Source organism: Varroa destructor, unplaced genomic scaffold (genome assembly GCF_002443255.2).
Source record: "Varroa destructor unplaced genomic scaffold, Vdes_3.0 BEIS01000003.1, whole genome shotgun sequence".
In the NCBI taxonomy this organism is placed as follows: domain Eukaryota; kingdom Metazoa; phylum Arthropoda; class Arachnida; order Mesostigmata; family Varroidae; genus Varroa; species Varroa destructor.
In genome coordinates this window covers 16,415,809-16,430,634 of record NW_019211456.1, presented here as the reverse complement: position 1 = coordinate 16,430,634, position 14,826 = coordinate 16,415,809, and the positions used below count along the sequence as shown (strand labels likewise).

General features: G+C 41.6%; 1 protein-coding gene across 9 annotated transcripts in view; it reads left to right on the top strand.

The window, feature by feature from the left end:
• Positions 1–4,652: 4,652 nt before the first annotated feature.
• The window catches only part of LOC111246665 (ras-related protein Rab-32-like), a 19,851-nt gene continuing 9,677 nt past the window's right edge, over positions 4,653–14,826 (top strand). Inside the window, exon 1 of one of the 9 annotated variants that reach the window (XM_086984613.1) lies at positions 4,653–5,143. In XM_086984613.1, coding sequence (XP_086840739.1) covers positions 5,142–5,143 — 2 coding nt within the window. In that variant the 5' untranslated portion in view covers positions 4,653–5,141. Of the gene's footprint in view, positions 5,537–5,582; positions 5,890–11,362; positions 11,387–14,826 lie in introns of those variants that run through there. The other 8 variants (XM_086984612.1, XM_022796630.2, XM_022796632.2 and 5 more) reach the window with 8 other exon arrangements.

The following is a 14,826-nucleotide window of genomic DNA, read 5'->3' as shown; positions in this document are numbered from 1 at the left end:
TCAATGACCTATGTTTAATCTAGTTCTACAAGAAAAACTAATCTACCGTGTTTCTTTAGAAAATCTAGCGTTTAGTAAGTTGTTCGTATTGGACTGTCAATAATGCCGTTCTTATTCCGTACACGTGCCTTAAATGATAATCTTCATCAACGCAGCAATAAATTACCATGATTTTGTGTTAGTGAAGATGACCGTTACTGCTTTCCACCTATGATTTGATTCTTCCCGGTGGCCGCTCCTATTTCAAACAGTATCTAATACATTTTTGTATTAACATATATATATATATACGCATCGTGTATATATATATACACGATGCGTCTGCTACTATCTGGTCGATTACTTCGTCGCGCCAATTTGGTCAGGCCACAGGGCAGAGCATGGGAATGGCTGCTGTGTGCCATAACTTTTTTTTAGCAAACGCATACCCTGAGTGCGGATCTGAGTGCTATAGTTATTTTCTTTTGTTCTTTTATTGTTCCCCCGTCTGTTCCTATCCTTTCTGAGACAGATCAACATCTGCCGGCGTTTGGTGTGTCATCAAGCCTTTCTGTTCTATCTTTTTTATATTACTGCTGCCGAACTATGACTGCTGCTCTATGCTAGCAGTCGCAAGAAATGGTCGACAATTGACGACAACTGTCACGAAACGAACGCAGTGAGGCAGAGGAGAAACGGGCAGGTCAGGAAAAAACGGGACATCTTCCGTTATAAGTGGTCAAATGAGCGAGCCAATAATGAGAACCGTTGCTGTGGGCAACAACAAAGGTGCGACAAAATGAACGGCCACCAACTGAGTGAAGCACGCTAGTCCTTTTGTTGTTCTGTGTCTTGCTGCTGCTGCTGCTGTTTGGGTCGATTGACGTCTTAGCATAGCGCTGTTTTTACTAGTAGCGAGTCTTCAGATGAGTGGCCTAGCAGAGACAGCAGCACCCAGTGGGGCTGGAGTGGGCAGCCACATAGATTGCTCATGTTTCATGCCAGCTCGACACAGCCGAGGTTGGTGGCCCCAGCAACATTGATCATTGCCATCGCTTTCAACCGTGTGTCGCTTACGATCATCACTGTTAGTATATACAATATACTAAATAATATTATATATATAATAAACATTGGTATACAACGAATATGGACTAGTTGAGCGAGCTTGATTGCTCTTAGTCGAATTGGTCGATCTCATGGGATTAATAGCGACCGTTCTTCTTGCCTCTCTTTGTTTGTACTTCCTCAACTTTTTAGCGGATCCTTTCCATTCGGCAACACCGGATTTCGGCTGCCAATTGGCTGGGATCAGTTCGACAAAAGACATAAGCAAATATACAGATGGGTGGACACACTCACAGGATAGATACATTCGATTTGTGAAGACAATCAGTTGCCTAATGTCATAAACCTGGCCCGAATACCTGAAACTCATAGACAAAACAAACTGTAATGGGAAATCATAGTCAGCACGGGAAAGGCAAAGAGGCAATTGTTCTAGTTGTTGCTACAAACATTCGAAACTAGCGAAATTCTACACTAGTAGTAACAAATATGTAGCAATCAGAGTTTCTCATAAAACCCATTTTTAGTCAATGGTCGGCTTTGTTATAGAACCTGTGTGGGACAAACGCAGACATCCTTGGAGTCATTCAGAAGCCCACTTCCTAAGAGGGAACAGCATAAAGGAAACACAAATGACAATGCTGACCATATACACCGACGCAGCCATTACTACTTTTGTTCCCTTTCGTTTTTCATCCTTCCTGGACGTCGTCGATAGGTTTAGGTGGTGCCATCTTGCTGAAGGGACTGAACGCGTAGCAAAACAGTAAAAAAGCAAAAAAGTGTCCGCGTGGGTGATCCTTTTTTCCGCGGAGAGTTCTAGAAACATTATCGTATTAACGACAACGATGGCTACAGAACATCTACTATACGGAAAACATATTGCACTGCAATTTTCTATAATGATAATGGCTCTATAGCAAAAGGTAGAAGCAAAGCAGAACAGGTGATTCAGACAAATGAATCGAGGCAAACATGACCAGCAGTCATAGCGTAGAAGATGACAGCTAGCTAAACTAGGTTAAACTAGGCTTGTTGTATAGAAAGATGGCCTTTTTTCAGGCACGAATCGTACATCATATGTACAGTACGTACTGCTTTGAGGAGGCTAGGACAACTTGAGTTCGCTCATTCACTGCTTTTGCCACCGAGTAAAAGGCATTAAGCTGCTAGCTTGCGCTGTATGGTCCCACATGAATGAGTACGAGACTCACAAAACGAGAAGTACTATAAGCATCTTTATTTTTCAATTATTAGTTGTGTATGTGCTGCCCAACTTATCTAGATTACTTCGCACCGCTAGTAATACCAGTGGCGATATATCCGTACATCAAACAGATCTGCAGATCTACGTACTCTCCAGGGCCTATTCGCTGCAGAAAATGGATTTACATTGTCGGACTCGCATCGGAAGGTAGTTTCTCAAGTGTCCTTTACATCTGGCAGCCAGCTCAGCTTTTTCAAAGTAAGCCATTGAATATCTCGATGGTTTCAGAATTTGCAGGAAAACATGATAAGCTTAGTTAGTAGATATTAACGGCGTAATCAGGGAAGTGTTTCATCGATTTGGAAGAAGTTGACCCGCAGGCTTTTTTTTCTCGTCATGAGCGAGTAGCGTCTATTAGTCCGGCTCAAGTGTGTTCTTACTAATATTACTGGTAATATTTCACAATTCTATCCTTCATTCATCGATGAATTGGGTACGCTCAGCGCACTAGCGTTATTTTTCTACGTTTACTCCGGTTTCTTTAGAAGCATCTCAAAGATACTATGGATATTAGTTTTAGATAAATCATCGACACAAAGATCCCAAAAGTTTTTGGTAACACAGTCCAGCGCAGGAAGATTCACGTTAGGATAGTGCAAAACGGGGCATGGACCACAAAACAGATATGAAAGGCCAAATTTTCTCATAGCCATTACAATTATGAGCAAAATTGTAGCTATATTAAAAGTAGGAAAGCATTATATATTCGAAACATTTCTACCTGAGCTAATGCTAGCCAGGGAAGCAGCAGACAAACCTACATTCGATCCTGGGAATATTAAACAATTTAGCGGCTGGCTAATAAGCAAACGCTCTGTAGTCTACTTCAATCCATTTTACTGTTAATACCTAACATTATTTAGAATGGCTTCGACTGTAGTAATAATGGTAACGGTATCCCCGGTGGCGCCACTGACGAACTTGTACGAAACCTCCAGGACAGGCAGATAGGCAACAAAGGGGGGGGGGGGGGGGCAATCAGCTATTAGTTGATTTCAGAACGGAGCGTTCAGGCGAAAAAAGCGTTTTCAGTGTACGCATAAGAACGAACCTGAGGTAACGTGAGCCAATTTATGCTTGTAAGGTCAGCGCGTGTGTGTGTGTGTGTGTGAGTGTGTGTGTGTGTGTGTGTGTGTGTGTGTGTCTGTGTGTGTGTGTGTGTGTCTGTGTGTGTGTGTGCGCGTGCGTGCGTGCGTGCGCACGCACGCGCGAGATTAATCTACAACCCCCTACTCCTTGACGCAAGAATAAAAATCCCAGTCCACTTAAGAAGACAGGTAGCGCAAATACCCTTCGAGCTATTGAGTAGTTGTCCATATGCGTGTCATTCCCTATGATAAATATTCTGCTAGGCTCGCAAATTTCCCATATTTTCGCCAGCCAAGCTAGCCTTCAGCGGGGCCTCAAATTGATATTCTATTGGTTATATGTCAACGACATTTTTTGATTTTAGCAGCGCGTTACGCTTTTATGTCGGACGGTAGCTCACCATGAACAAATCGAAGTTCCAACTTCGACATGCCTCACGGAACAGTCGCTAATGATTGTTAATCAGCGTGACCGAGTATGCCACTGTATTGATTGTGTGAAAAATCGGGCTGAAGTAATGCGGAAAACAGCTGTAATATAGTGTTCCTTTTAGGTAGCATGCGTCCCTAGAGACTGCGCTAGAAACTGTATGATACTCGAAGAAAGTTGCTCAGAGTGACAGGACGAGACTACTGCATGATACGATGAAGCATAATACGATCGGAGAAAATAGTTGGCCCTGGTTATTATCGCCAATATTTGCGTAAATAATGCAAAGATAAAAAAAATACTCAAATGCAAGATGCAATACTAGAACTTCCGTATAAAATGGCTAGCCAATTCTTCTCTATTTATCCAGGATTTCGGCTAGTCACCGTTTTAGGTCAACAATCAATCGAAAAGCGTTTGTCGGAAGTCATACGACAAAAAAGGCCAACCAGCCAACCACACTTTGTACTTTAAGTTATGTCGATGATGCACTTATCGGCAAAATGGATTTTATAAGACGAATCATCCTTCACTCTCGAATACAGTCGTATTAAATACTTGCTTCATTTCTAGCTCCAGCCGCACATGTTCGCAGCAGCGATAAATGTTTGCTGCCCGAAAAGAGTGACTAGCGTTTACCAGCGAGAGGTGCGGCGTTGAGATAAGTTCGGTCATGCTTTCCTCTTACCTAACATTCTGTCATTTAACGCTTAGGCTGAGAATCACCCTAAACCCAATATGCTGATGTATGGTTAGGCCTAGTCCATAGCAAAAAGGCTCTAATTGCAGCTGTGACGGTACACGCCAACCCTTGGCGACCATATCGTTGTCTATTGTTGAAAGTTACTGCAGGAAGTATTTATCTAGCGGCTAACCAGCCTCGAACGTCAGTGCGGAACGGCGGTTACGAGAGACACGAATGCACCGAACTCTTTCAGCCAACAGTCTGACGAAATTTTTTGGATACGCTTGTGAACGTATACAGACGACGTTGTCGGTTTTATCCAGTTGATATAGATAGACGATTGTTCAAAAGTGCTTCTCATCCCGAACTCGTAGTCATCCTGAATAGAGACAGACGCAGACACTCAAGCACTGCTAGCAACAACTGTGTCGTCACTGCCGGGCTGCTGTCTGTGAAAGGGCATCAACGAATTGAGTTGTTGAGATGGATCAAAGCACGCGCGAAACGAGGCGAAAACGCCCTATAGACATTGCTCGCCTATTTTACCAGGTCTACTCCACGGTGACATAGGAGATGGTCAAAGGACGGCCACTACTTGTCGAAATCGGCATCATTTGCAATTAAATGTTAGTAGTAGAGACCTTGTAAAGCCCGCTGGCCACAATGCTACGAAAACAACAACCGGAGCCAAAACAAAGGACATAAATAACAACCAATTGTTCTTGATGAGAGAATTAGGTTACTTTAGCTAACTGTGTGGCCTAAGAGCAAAGCCTCGGAAATCTTGTTTTTCCGCGAACAACGTCTGTCAGCGCGAACACTGTGAACGTTTTCAGTATTTGAGCCGATTGCATCTATTCTCGGCCGTGCAGTTTGTGTTGAATGGCAGCTTAAGGGCTTCCAGTTGTGCTTGTCGCGGCTACCCAAACGTAGTTCCTTATTCTCTATTGAGATATGCCAGTGGTAATCAGAAGCATTTCTTCATAGGAGTAACGAAACTACTGCACCAGCTCAAGTTGGTATGTAGTAAAAAGGACATGAAAAACTTTACGAAACGTAAATTTTCTCAACTCAAGGGCGACGACTGTTATATTGTTGTGCAGCGGGTGGACGAAAATGCCTCTTTGCAAAATGTTTCCGAATGTGGAGATTAGCAGCAGATACGTCTGCCTGGACATCGCAGATTGGCGTAGTGCAATCACTTCTATATATACGTATATGTAACTAGTCTGTAAACAAACGGCGTTTATTAAATAGACACATGAGAGAATACATCCCTGTTTGCGGGCTTGTTAAGTTATGTCAAATTGGAGGTTCTGATGTGTACGATTGACGAAAGTTCCGATCTGAAAAGTAGCTCCATCGCAACGAGGTGCTGTATGCTTTTCGGTTTTGTTTTTTTATCGGAAAAATAAGGTATATTCATTGGACTCAACTCATAATATCAATATTCAAGAGACCATTCTAACCCTACTCAAGTCTATATATAGAAGATTTACGACTACAGGTATCGAGTCACACAGTATAGACAATTTACTAAACGAAGATGTCAGACTCATACGACGTCGTTGAAGTTTTTTTGCCGTATACGGTTCGGGTTTGCAAAAATTGGTCGGACTGCATGTTCCTTCTGTTTCCTAATTTTCTAAGGATATGCATAAGTGACAAAGTAAAGGATGATTTAGTGGCACCGCTCGCGGCTTAAATCAACAGAAGTGTCGAAGGCATAATTACCCCATCACCAGTTTGTCACAACTAATTGTTAATCTAACACTACTAATCTATAATCTGTTTTGATTTGCCTCGAGTGCCACGTTTAATACCTAAGGATTGATAGGTATTATTACGATATTTTTAGAGTAGTAATAATACTAATTCTAACTATGACACAGTTTTTAATGCTGACTGCATTATTTAAAAAGAGGTTGTATCAACCCAGTTAATCAATGGTTGTTTTTTTACGTCAAACAAGCGTGTGATTGTTGATGTTACTTTCATTCATTCAAAAGTAACGCTTTCCCGTTGGAAAGCATATTTAGGAGACTAAGTAATAATAGATAATAGTTGCTTTAAACTACGCGAAATGAGTGAAAAGAAGTAGGGCAGAACAAAAACCAACACAATCCATTGACAGCAGTAGTTACCGGTGTAGTCCCGTCCAGCATAGGACGTATAAACCGACGCAATTACTTATTCAATGCAATATCACATGTATCGATGGTCTTCGAGCGATACGTAAAAATCGTTCCGACTAACTGCGTGCATACGAGAATAGCTGGGAGTCAATTTAAGACAACGTATTTGTATGTTGTGCTAATGGAAGACGTCAGATACGACCTACGTCTGATTTAAGCTCTGAAGAACAGAGAACGAGGACCCCCCAGGGTGAGATAACGGCTAGAAAAAGCAGCAAGAACGAGAAGGCGAGGGCAGGCAGAAAACGGGGACGAAGCACAAAAAATAAAATAGGTGTAGGAGCCAAAGTCGGTAATAACTACAGAAAAGGGTACGTCCGAACGTAGGAGGAGGCAAGTATAAGACCATAAAGCACAGTAGAACATAATCGTAACACAGAGCATCGAAGAGGGAGAAGGCGAACAAAAGGAAGACCAGGGTAGGACAACAAGCCTGCGATATCTTCCCTGGCGACGGACGATGCTTACGGCCGCCTCTATAGTTGTTCCTTTTGTTGCTAATGCTGGTACCGAAACTTTCACAATTGAGACTTTCACAAGAGATAATTTTCGCCGCTGTTCTGTTGATCCCATTGCCGAATAGGGGTTTTGTTGGGGGTAACGAAAGCGGCGGTAATGGTAGCTTGTGCTAAGTAGCGCTAGTATGGGAAGAAAGAGAAGGCCTATTCTATACCTACTGGCAGGCGAAACCAAAGCGACCAGCACACTGAAACCACTATCGATGTGGCCGATGCTATTGCAGCCGCAGCAGGCGCATTAAAGAACGAGCAAGAGACAATGAACCACTGGACCTTCACGATGATGATAGCGGCAGCGGACGGTTTCAGTCAAGAGTTGATAATCACCCGGCTTCTTTCTCAGGTTATGCTTGTTAATGCTGAAAACCTTCTTCCACCGCGGAGCAGTAGCTCAAACAACGATTCTAACAAGACGCTATCAACGATGGCGTTGATGACGATAAATGTCAGTTTTCACAGGTCGAAATGGGCACCATGACTTCGAGTGTTAGAACTGTAGAGTGAAAGCAAATATTGTCTTTGCCATTAAAAGCTTGCTATAGCGATCATAAGTCATTAGCCAGTACACGATGTCGGAAACAGGTATGGAACCAATGGGCAAGAGAAGAGTTCGGAGCTTTTTGATACTGAAAGACAATCTCCTATATGATCCGGCAATAACAGAAAGATGAGATAAAAGACGGAAAATTTTTAAATAGATGGGAAAGACAACCTCATCGACGACCTCCGAGAGCCTACCAGATGATAATGCGGCCATTACCGACAGGCAAATGTTATACCCTATATCCAATTGGTGTACTCGAAAAAAAAAAATAATACGAATAATAACAATTACGAAATGTCGGCGCTCTGTCAGGAAGAAAACGGTGAAGACCGAGCTTCCTTGATTGGTATCAGTATTAATTAACTCCGGTTCGTGTGCACGTTCCATAGTCACCTCCACGCGGATTGGCAAGCCGTTCGCGTTTTTAGGCTCATAGGTAGCCGGTGAATCAGCATGAGATGTTCATTTGCGCCTTATAACCAGCACCAAAGTACGAAACGCAACGTTGCAGTTCATGCTGATTATAATAATTGATAATAATTGATATTATATACAATTAATAATAATAAATAAATAAAAAAAAAAATAAAAAATAATACAACAATAATTGATTGCGTATGTTGAACAACAACCTAATCCGGCTTGACATTGGCCCAACACTGGACAGTTATGGTCAAGCAGTTGCGCTACCTATTTTGCAGAAACAGTCTTAGTGTTTCCATTGAAGAATGCTAATCAATTTCTGCCTCGAAAGTCAGAAGTTAAAAATTCTTCAGCTATTTACCTACGTGTGCAGTTTTCCTTAAGGACTGCGTGTTAGGCTGAAATGAAGCTGTTGTCCCTGTCATTATACGTTAACAGCGGTTATAATATACTGGCGAGGTCAGCAGTCAACAGGTAAATGTGCACTTTTCTAAATCGTGCTTATCACCGAGAGAACCAGCGGTGGAACCTGCGATGGAAGCGCCGAGAACTACGCAAAGCGTGTTGGTAATCGTAGCCGTTGCTGTTATCATTGGCACTATACACTTCACCATCGCTGAAGCTCTGTATCTACCTGTGCATACGAGAATAAGTCCAAGTTTTAGAATAGACTGTTCTTAGCAGGGTGGTGCTATTGTTCAGTCGTTTACAACGGCGAGCACAAGCATACGCACACGCTAGTTTATCCTTCGGCTCCGCTGCTCCTGCCGCTACGGCCACGTGCAGTATGAACAACAAACGCTAACGACGATAATAGCAAATACAGTGGTACCCACTTATGTAACAACGGACATCACGTGCAGATGTACGCAGCTAGAAAGGCCTGCTGTTACGGAACATGAATAGGCGATAAAGTAGGAGAATCCGGGCCTTTTGACTAACTAGAATTTGCCACCGATATGACAACCGAAACTGTTGTTGTAACATACAAAAATCAACACTGGTCCCTAGTATTCTCCTTCTCAGCTTTCTCTATCGCAACATCGATTTTATCAAATGTTCACCGTGGCGTAAGTTACGAATACTGCTATACAGTAAATGGTATATAATGCATTTTTGTAAAAGCGAACGACGCCAACGTACAATTTACGTTGCGTGACAATTAAAATTTGGCCTTTTCAAATAATTCATGAGGTCAATATTAATAGAATTCTGCACGCATATTCTGTCGTTATTTTCAGAAAAAGAGAAATGACGACTAAACATTAGCTACCCCTTCCGACAAAATGACGTGATGGCCTATATAAGGCACTGAATGAGAGAGGAGCAGTACCAGCTTTGGATTTGGATTGAGCATGAAATATTTTCGCGTCGTCTACCATTTGATACACGATAAATTCTGTCGTACATGAATAGTCTCACAAGTGTTGCTGACGCAACGATTTTGACGTCCAAGACTCTAATGGATGAAAGCGGGCACTGAAACCAAACTAAGTAAGATAGTTACTTTTTCCCAACCGATTTCTAAGTTAGGAGGAAATATTTCGATGCTTTTTCATGATAATTTTTGTGGCAATATAATCTATGTGCTATACTTAAATATCGTCAACTGGTCCCTTAACGCTGTTCGTGCGCACCGAACTGGCTTTTGGGGGCAGTGGAATCGCTTTTACCAAACCCACTTCAATTGCAACACTAGCTCTATTAAACAGATCACCGGGATGAGTACTAAGCAGATAAATTTTGAAAAAGTTACGAAAAGTTGCAAAATCGGTAGTCTAGTCCGTGAGAAATTGAATCTTCACTTAGATGCGTCAGCTTAGATACACCTGACTGACGTAAAAGCCGTGTACGGATTAACGAGATAAGGATTTCGCTAGAATGAGCTACCTTTAAAGTTGTTTGTACACTGGGTAATCTGTGCTACTGTGCACTCCAAATTGACCATTTATAGAATGATAACTTTTTAATTTTGCAAATTTCAATCAGCGGAGGCCAGACGCTTCGTTAAAGAAGAAATATGATGAAATATCGGCGAAACAGGAAATGTTCTCTACTATTGAAATTTTCGGCGAAACTAAGTTTAATAGCCAGCCGAAATATAGTAGAGGTAATAGTATAAAAGTGAACGAAATGCATCATTAGTTAAAGGGTCAATATAAAACAATACAGAATTATGCAATACTAGTAATGAAACTACGCTACCTCGATTACCGGTTATGATATTGGGTTTTGTTTTTATTTATCAGTTTTTTTTTTAAGGGTTGAAGACAAATTCGTCAATCTTGTACTTTCGGGTCAAGAAAACCTTGCGCTTAAGGGGTAAAATACCCGATCAGTTGTGTCCAATGCCATAATCGTAATATATATTCAATGAACATCTACTATTTAAAACATTCAGGATAGAAGCAACGATTTCTCGGCTGGCTTCTATGCATGATGATGTTTGGTAGACGCGGTGAGCCTTTTTCTTTTGTAAAAGCCGTCTGCTGCATTTAGGACCTTTCATTGTCGAGATTGCTCTGCTGTGTCGCCTACGATTACAGCGATCTCATCTCTTTTTTTTCTAGATTTTAGATAGGTTTTTTTTATTTTGTGTTTTTTTTTGTTTTTCTATTTTTTTTTTTTATAGATTGATGGTGAACGCTGGAAGGGTCATCTTTTATTCAGATTGTTATCTACCATAAGTGATATTTTAGCGCTTTTTTTGGCCATCCTTAGTCCTATGCTATGCGGGTATTTATAAGAGATGCCTCTAAGAGTACGATCACTGCTTTTCTAAAACATTTCTGTACTCAAGAAAATGTAGTATTAAAACAGTTCTATGCTTTAGATCGGGTATATCTGTAAATGGGCATTTGACAAATCGGCGATCAGAGAAGGCTGCATTTACATAACCCTAATAGAAGTTTTGCACAGACTGAGAGCAAAGCCTTTCCCGAGATACGAATTTTTTAATCAACATTCGTATATTCAGAGGCAGCTTAAGCCCAGTCCCAATTTTTTATATTGTGGTACTCACAAGAATCACGAGACGCTAATAAGGTAAACTAGAAGTGTCCATATCTATATTTACATACATATGAAATAAAGACTTCCTTACGGCTGTGTCATTTTAGATTCCACTGTAGGCATTGCTCTATGCGCCAACATGTAGAAACCACTACCTTGAAGGATATTTAGCAAAAGGTGAGCTACCGCACTTGTTGTGCCTATACCAACAGACACTCTGCACCCTGTCTACTTCCTACGTACACCAGATGATCTGCTTGTTCTATTCGATGTTTGCTAAATATCTCTATGCCGCAAAGTCAGTTGATTCGGTCTACTTTATCCTTCGGTTTTTTTCCAATCGCTTATATCGTTGCTGTTTATCTGCGTCAGCCCTGTCGTTTCGTTGATTAAGATCCCACATTGAGGCCGTAATATTGCAATTGCTGGCGTTCCTTCATATCTCAAAATCGACGTCTTCTATAGTAATACATCATTTCAGTTTACTTTTACATGCGTAGTACAGCCCTATGCTCACTGAGAACGATGTTAGATCAGCAAGGCGTTCAATGACCTATGTTTAATCTAGTTCTACAAGAAAAACTAATCTACCGTGTTTCTTTAGAAAATCTAGCGTTTAGTAAGTTGTTCGTATTGGACTGTCAATAATGCCGTTCTTATTCCGTACACGTGCCTTAAATGATAATCTTCATCAACGCAGCAATAAATTACCATGATTTTGTGTTAGTGAAGATGACCGTTACTGCTTTCCACCTATGATTTGATTCTTCCCGGTGGCCGCTCCTATTTCAAACAGTATCTAATACATTTTTGTATTAACATATATATATATATACGCATCGTGTATATATATATACACGATGCGTCTGCTACTATCTGGTCGATTACTTCGTCGCGCCAATTTGGTCAGGCCACAGGGCAGAGCATGGGAATGGCTGCTGTGTGCCATAACTTTTTTTTAGCAAACGCATACCCTGAGTGCGGATCTGAGTGCTATAGTTATTTTCTTTTGTTCTTTTATTGTTCCCCCGTCTGTTCCTATCCTTTCTGAGACAGATCAACATCTGCCGGCGTTTGGTGTGTCATCAAGCCTTTCTGTTCTATCTTTTTTATATTACTGCTGCCGAACTATGACTGCTGCTCTATGCTAGCAGTCGCAAGAAATGGTCGACAATTGACGACAACTGTCACGAAACGAACGCAGTGAGGCAGAGGAGAAACGGGCAGGTCAGGAAAAAACGGGACATCTTCCGTTATAAGTGGTCAAATGAGCGAGCCAATAATGAGAACCGTTGCTGTGGGCAACAACAAAGGTGCGACAAAATGAACGGCCACCAACTGAGTGAAGCACGCTAGTCCTTTTGTTGTTCTGTGTCTTGCTGCTGCTGCTGCTGTTTGGGTCGATTGACGTCTTAGCATAGCGCTGTTTTTACTAGTAGCGAGTCTTCAGATGAGTGGCCTAGCAGAGACAGCAGCACCCAGTGGGGCTGGAGTGGGCAGCCACATAGATTGCTCATGTTTCATGCCAGCTCGACACAGCCGAGGTTGGTGGCCCCAGCAACATTGATCATTGCCATCGCTTTCAACCGTGTGTCGCTTACGATCATCACTGTTAGTATATACAATATACTAAATAATATTATATATATAATAAACATTGGTATACAACGAATATGGACTAGTTGAGCGAGCTTGATTGCTCTTAGTCGAATTGGTCGATCTCATGGGATTAATAGCGACCGTTCTTCTTGCCTCTCTTTGTTTGTACTTCCTCAACTTTTTAGCGGATCCTTTCCATTCGGCAACACCGGATTTCGGCTGCCAATTGGCTGGGATCAGTTCGACAAAAGACATAAGCAAATATACAGATGGGTGGACACACTCACAGGATAGATACATTCGATTTGTGAAGACAATCAGTTGCCTAATGTCATAAACCTGGCCCGAATACCTGAAACTCATAGACAAAACAAACTGTAATGGGAAATCATAGTCAGCACGGGAAAGGCAAAGAGGCAATTGTTCTAGTTGTTGCTACAAACATTCGAAACTAGCGAAATTCTACACTAGTAGTAACAAATATGTAGCAATCAGAGTTTCTCATAAAACCCATTTTTAGTCAATGGTCGGCTTTGTTATAGAACCTGTGTGGGACAAACGCAGACATCCTTGGAGTCATTCAGAAGCCCACTTCCTAAGAGGGAACAGCATAAAGGAAACACAAATGACAATGCTGACCATATACACCGACGCAGCCATTACTACTTTTGTTCCCTTTCGTTTTTCATCCTTCCTGGACGTCGTCGATAGGTTTAGGTGGTGCCATCTTGCTGAAGGGACTGAACGCGTAGCAAAACAGTAAAAAAGCAAAAAAGTGTCCGCGTGGGTGATCCTTTTTTCCGCGGAGAGTTCTAGAAACATTATCGTATTAACGACAACGATGGCTACAGAACATCTACTATACGGAAAACATATTGCACTGCAATTTTCTATAATGATAATGGCTCTATAGCAAAAGGTAGAAGCAAAGCAGAACAGGTGATTCAGACAAATGAATCGAGGCAAACATGACCAGCAGTCATAGCGTAGAAGATGACAGCTAGCTAAACTAGGTTAAACTAGGCTTGTTGTATAGAAAGATGGCCTTTTTTCAGGCACGAATCGTACATCATATGTACAGTACGTACTGCTTTGAGGAGGCTAGGACAACTTGAGTTCGCTCATTCACTGCTTTTGCCACCGAGTAAAAGGCATTAAGCTGCTAGCTTGCGCTGTATGGTCCCACATGAATGAGTACGAGACTCACAAAACGAGAAGTACTATAAGCATCTTTATTTTTCAATTATTAGTTGTGTATGTGCTGCCCAACTTATCTAGATTACTTCGCACCGCTAGTAATACCAGTGGCGATATATCCGTACATCAAACAGATCTGCAGATCTACGTACTCTCCAGGGCCTATTCGCTGCAGAAAATGGATTTACATTGTCGGACTCGCATCGGAAGGTAGTTTCTCAAGTGTCCTTTACATCTGGCAGCCAGCTCAGCTTTTTCAAAGTAAGCCATTGAATATCTCGATGGTTTCAGAATTTGCAGGAAAACATGATAAGCTTAGTTAGTAGATATTAACGGCGTAATCAGGGAAGTGTTTCATCGATTTGGAAGAAGTTGACCCGCAGGCTTTTTTTTCTCGTCATGAGCGAGTAGCGTCTATTAGTCCGGCTCAAGTGTGTTCTTACTAATATTACTGGTAATATTTCACAATTCTATCCTTCATTCATCGATGAATTGGGTACGCTCAGCGCACTAGCGTTATTTTTCTACGTTTACTCCGGTTTCTTTAGAAGCATCTCAAAGATACTATGGATATTAGTTTTAGATAAATCATCGACACAAAGATCCCAAAAGTTTTTGGTAACACAGTCCAGCGCAGGAAGATTCACGTTAGGATAGTGCAAAACGGGGCATGGACCACAAAACAGATATGAAAGGCCAAATTTTCTCATAGCCATTACAATTATGAGCAAAATTGTAGCTATATTAAAAGTAGGAAAGCATTATATATTCGAAACATTTCTACCTGAGCTAATGCTAGCCAGGGAAGCAGCAGACAAACC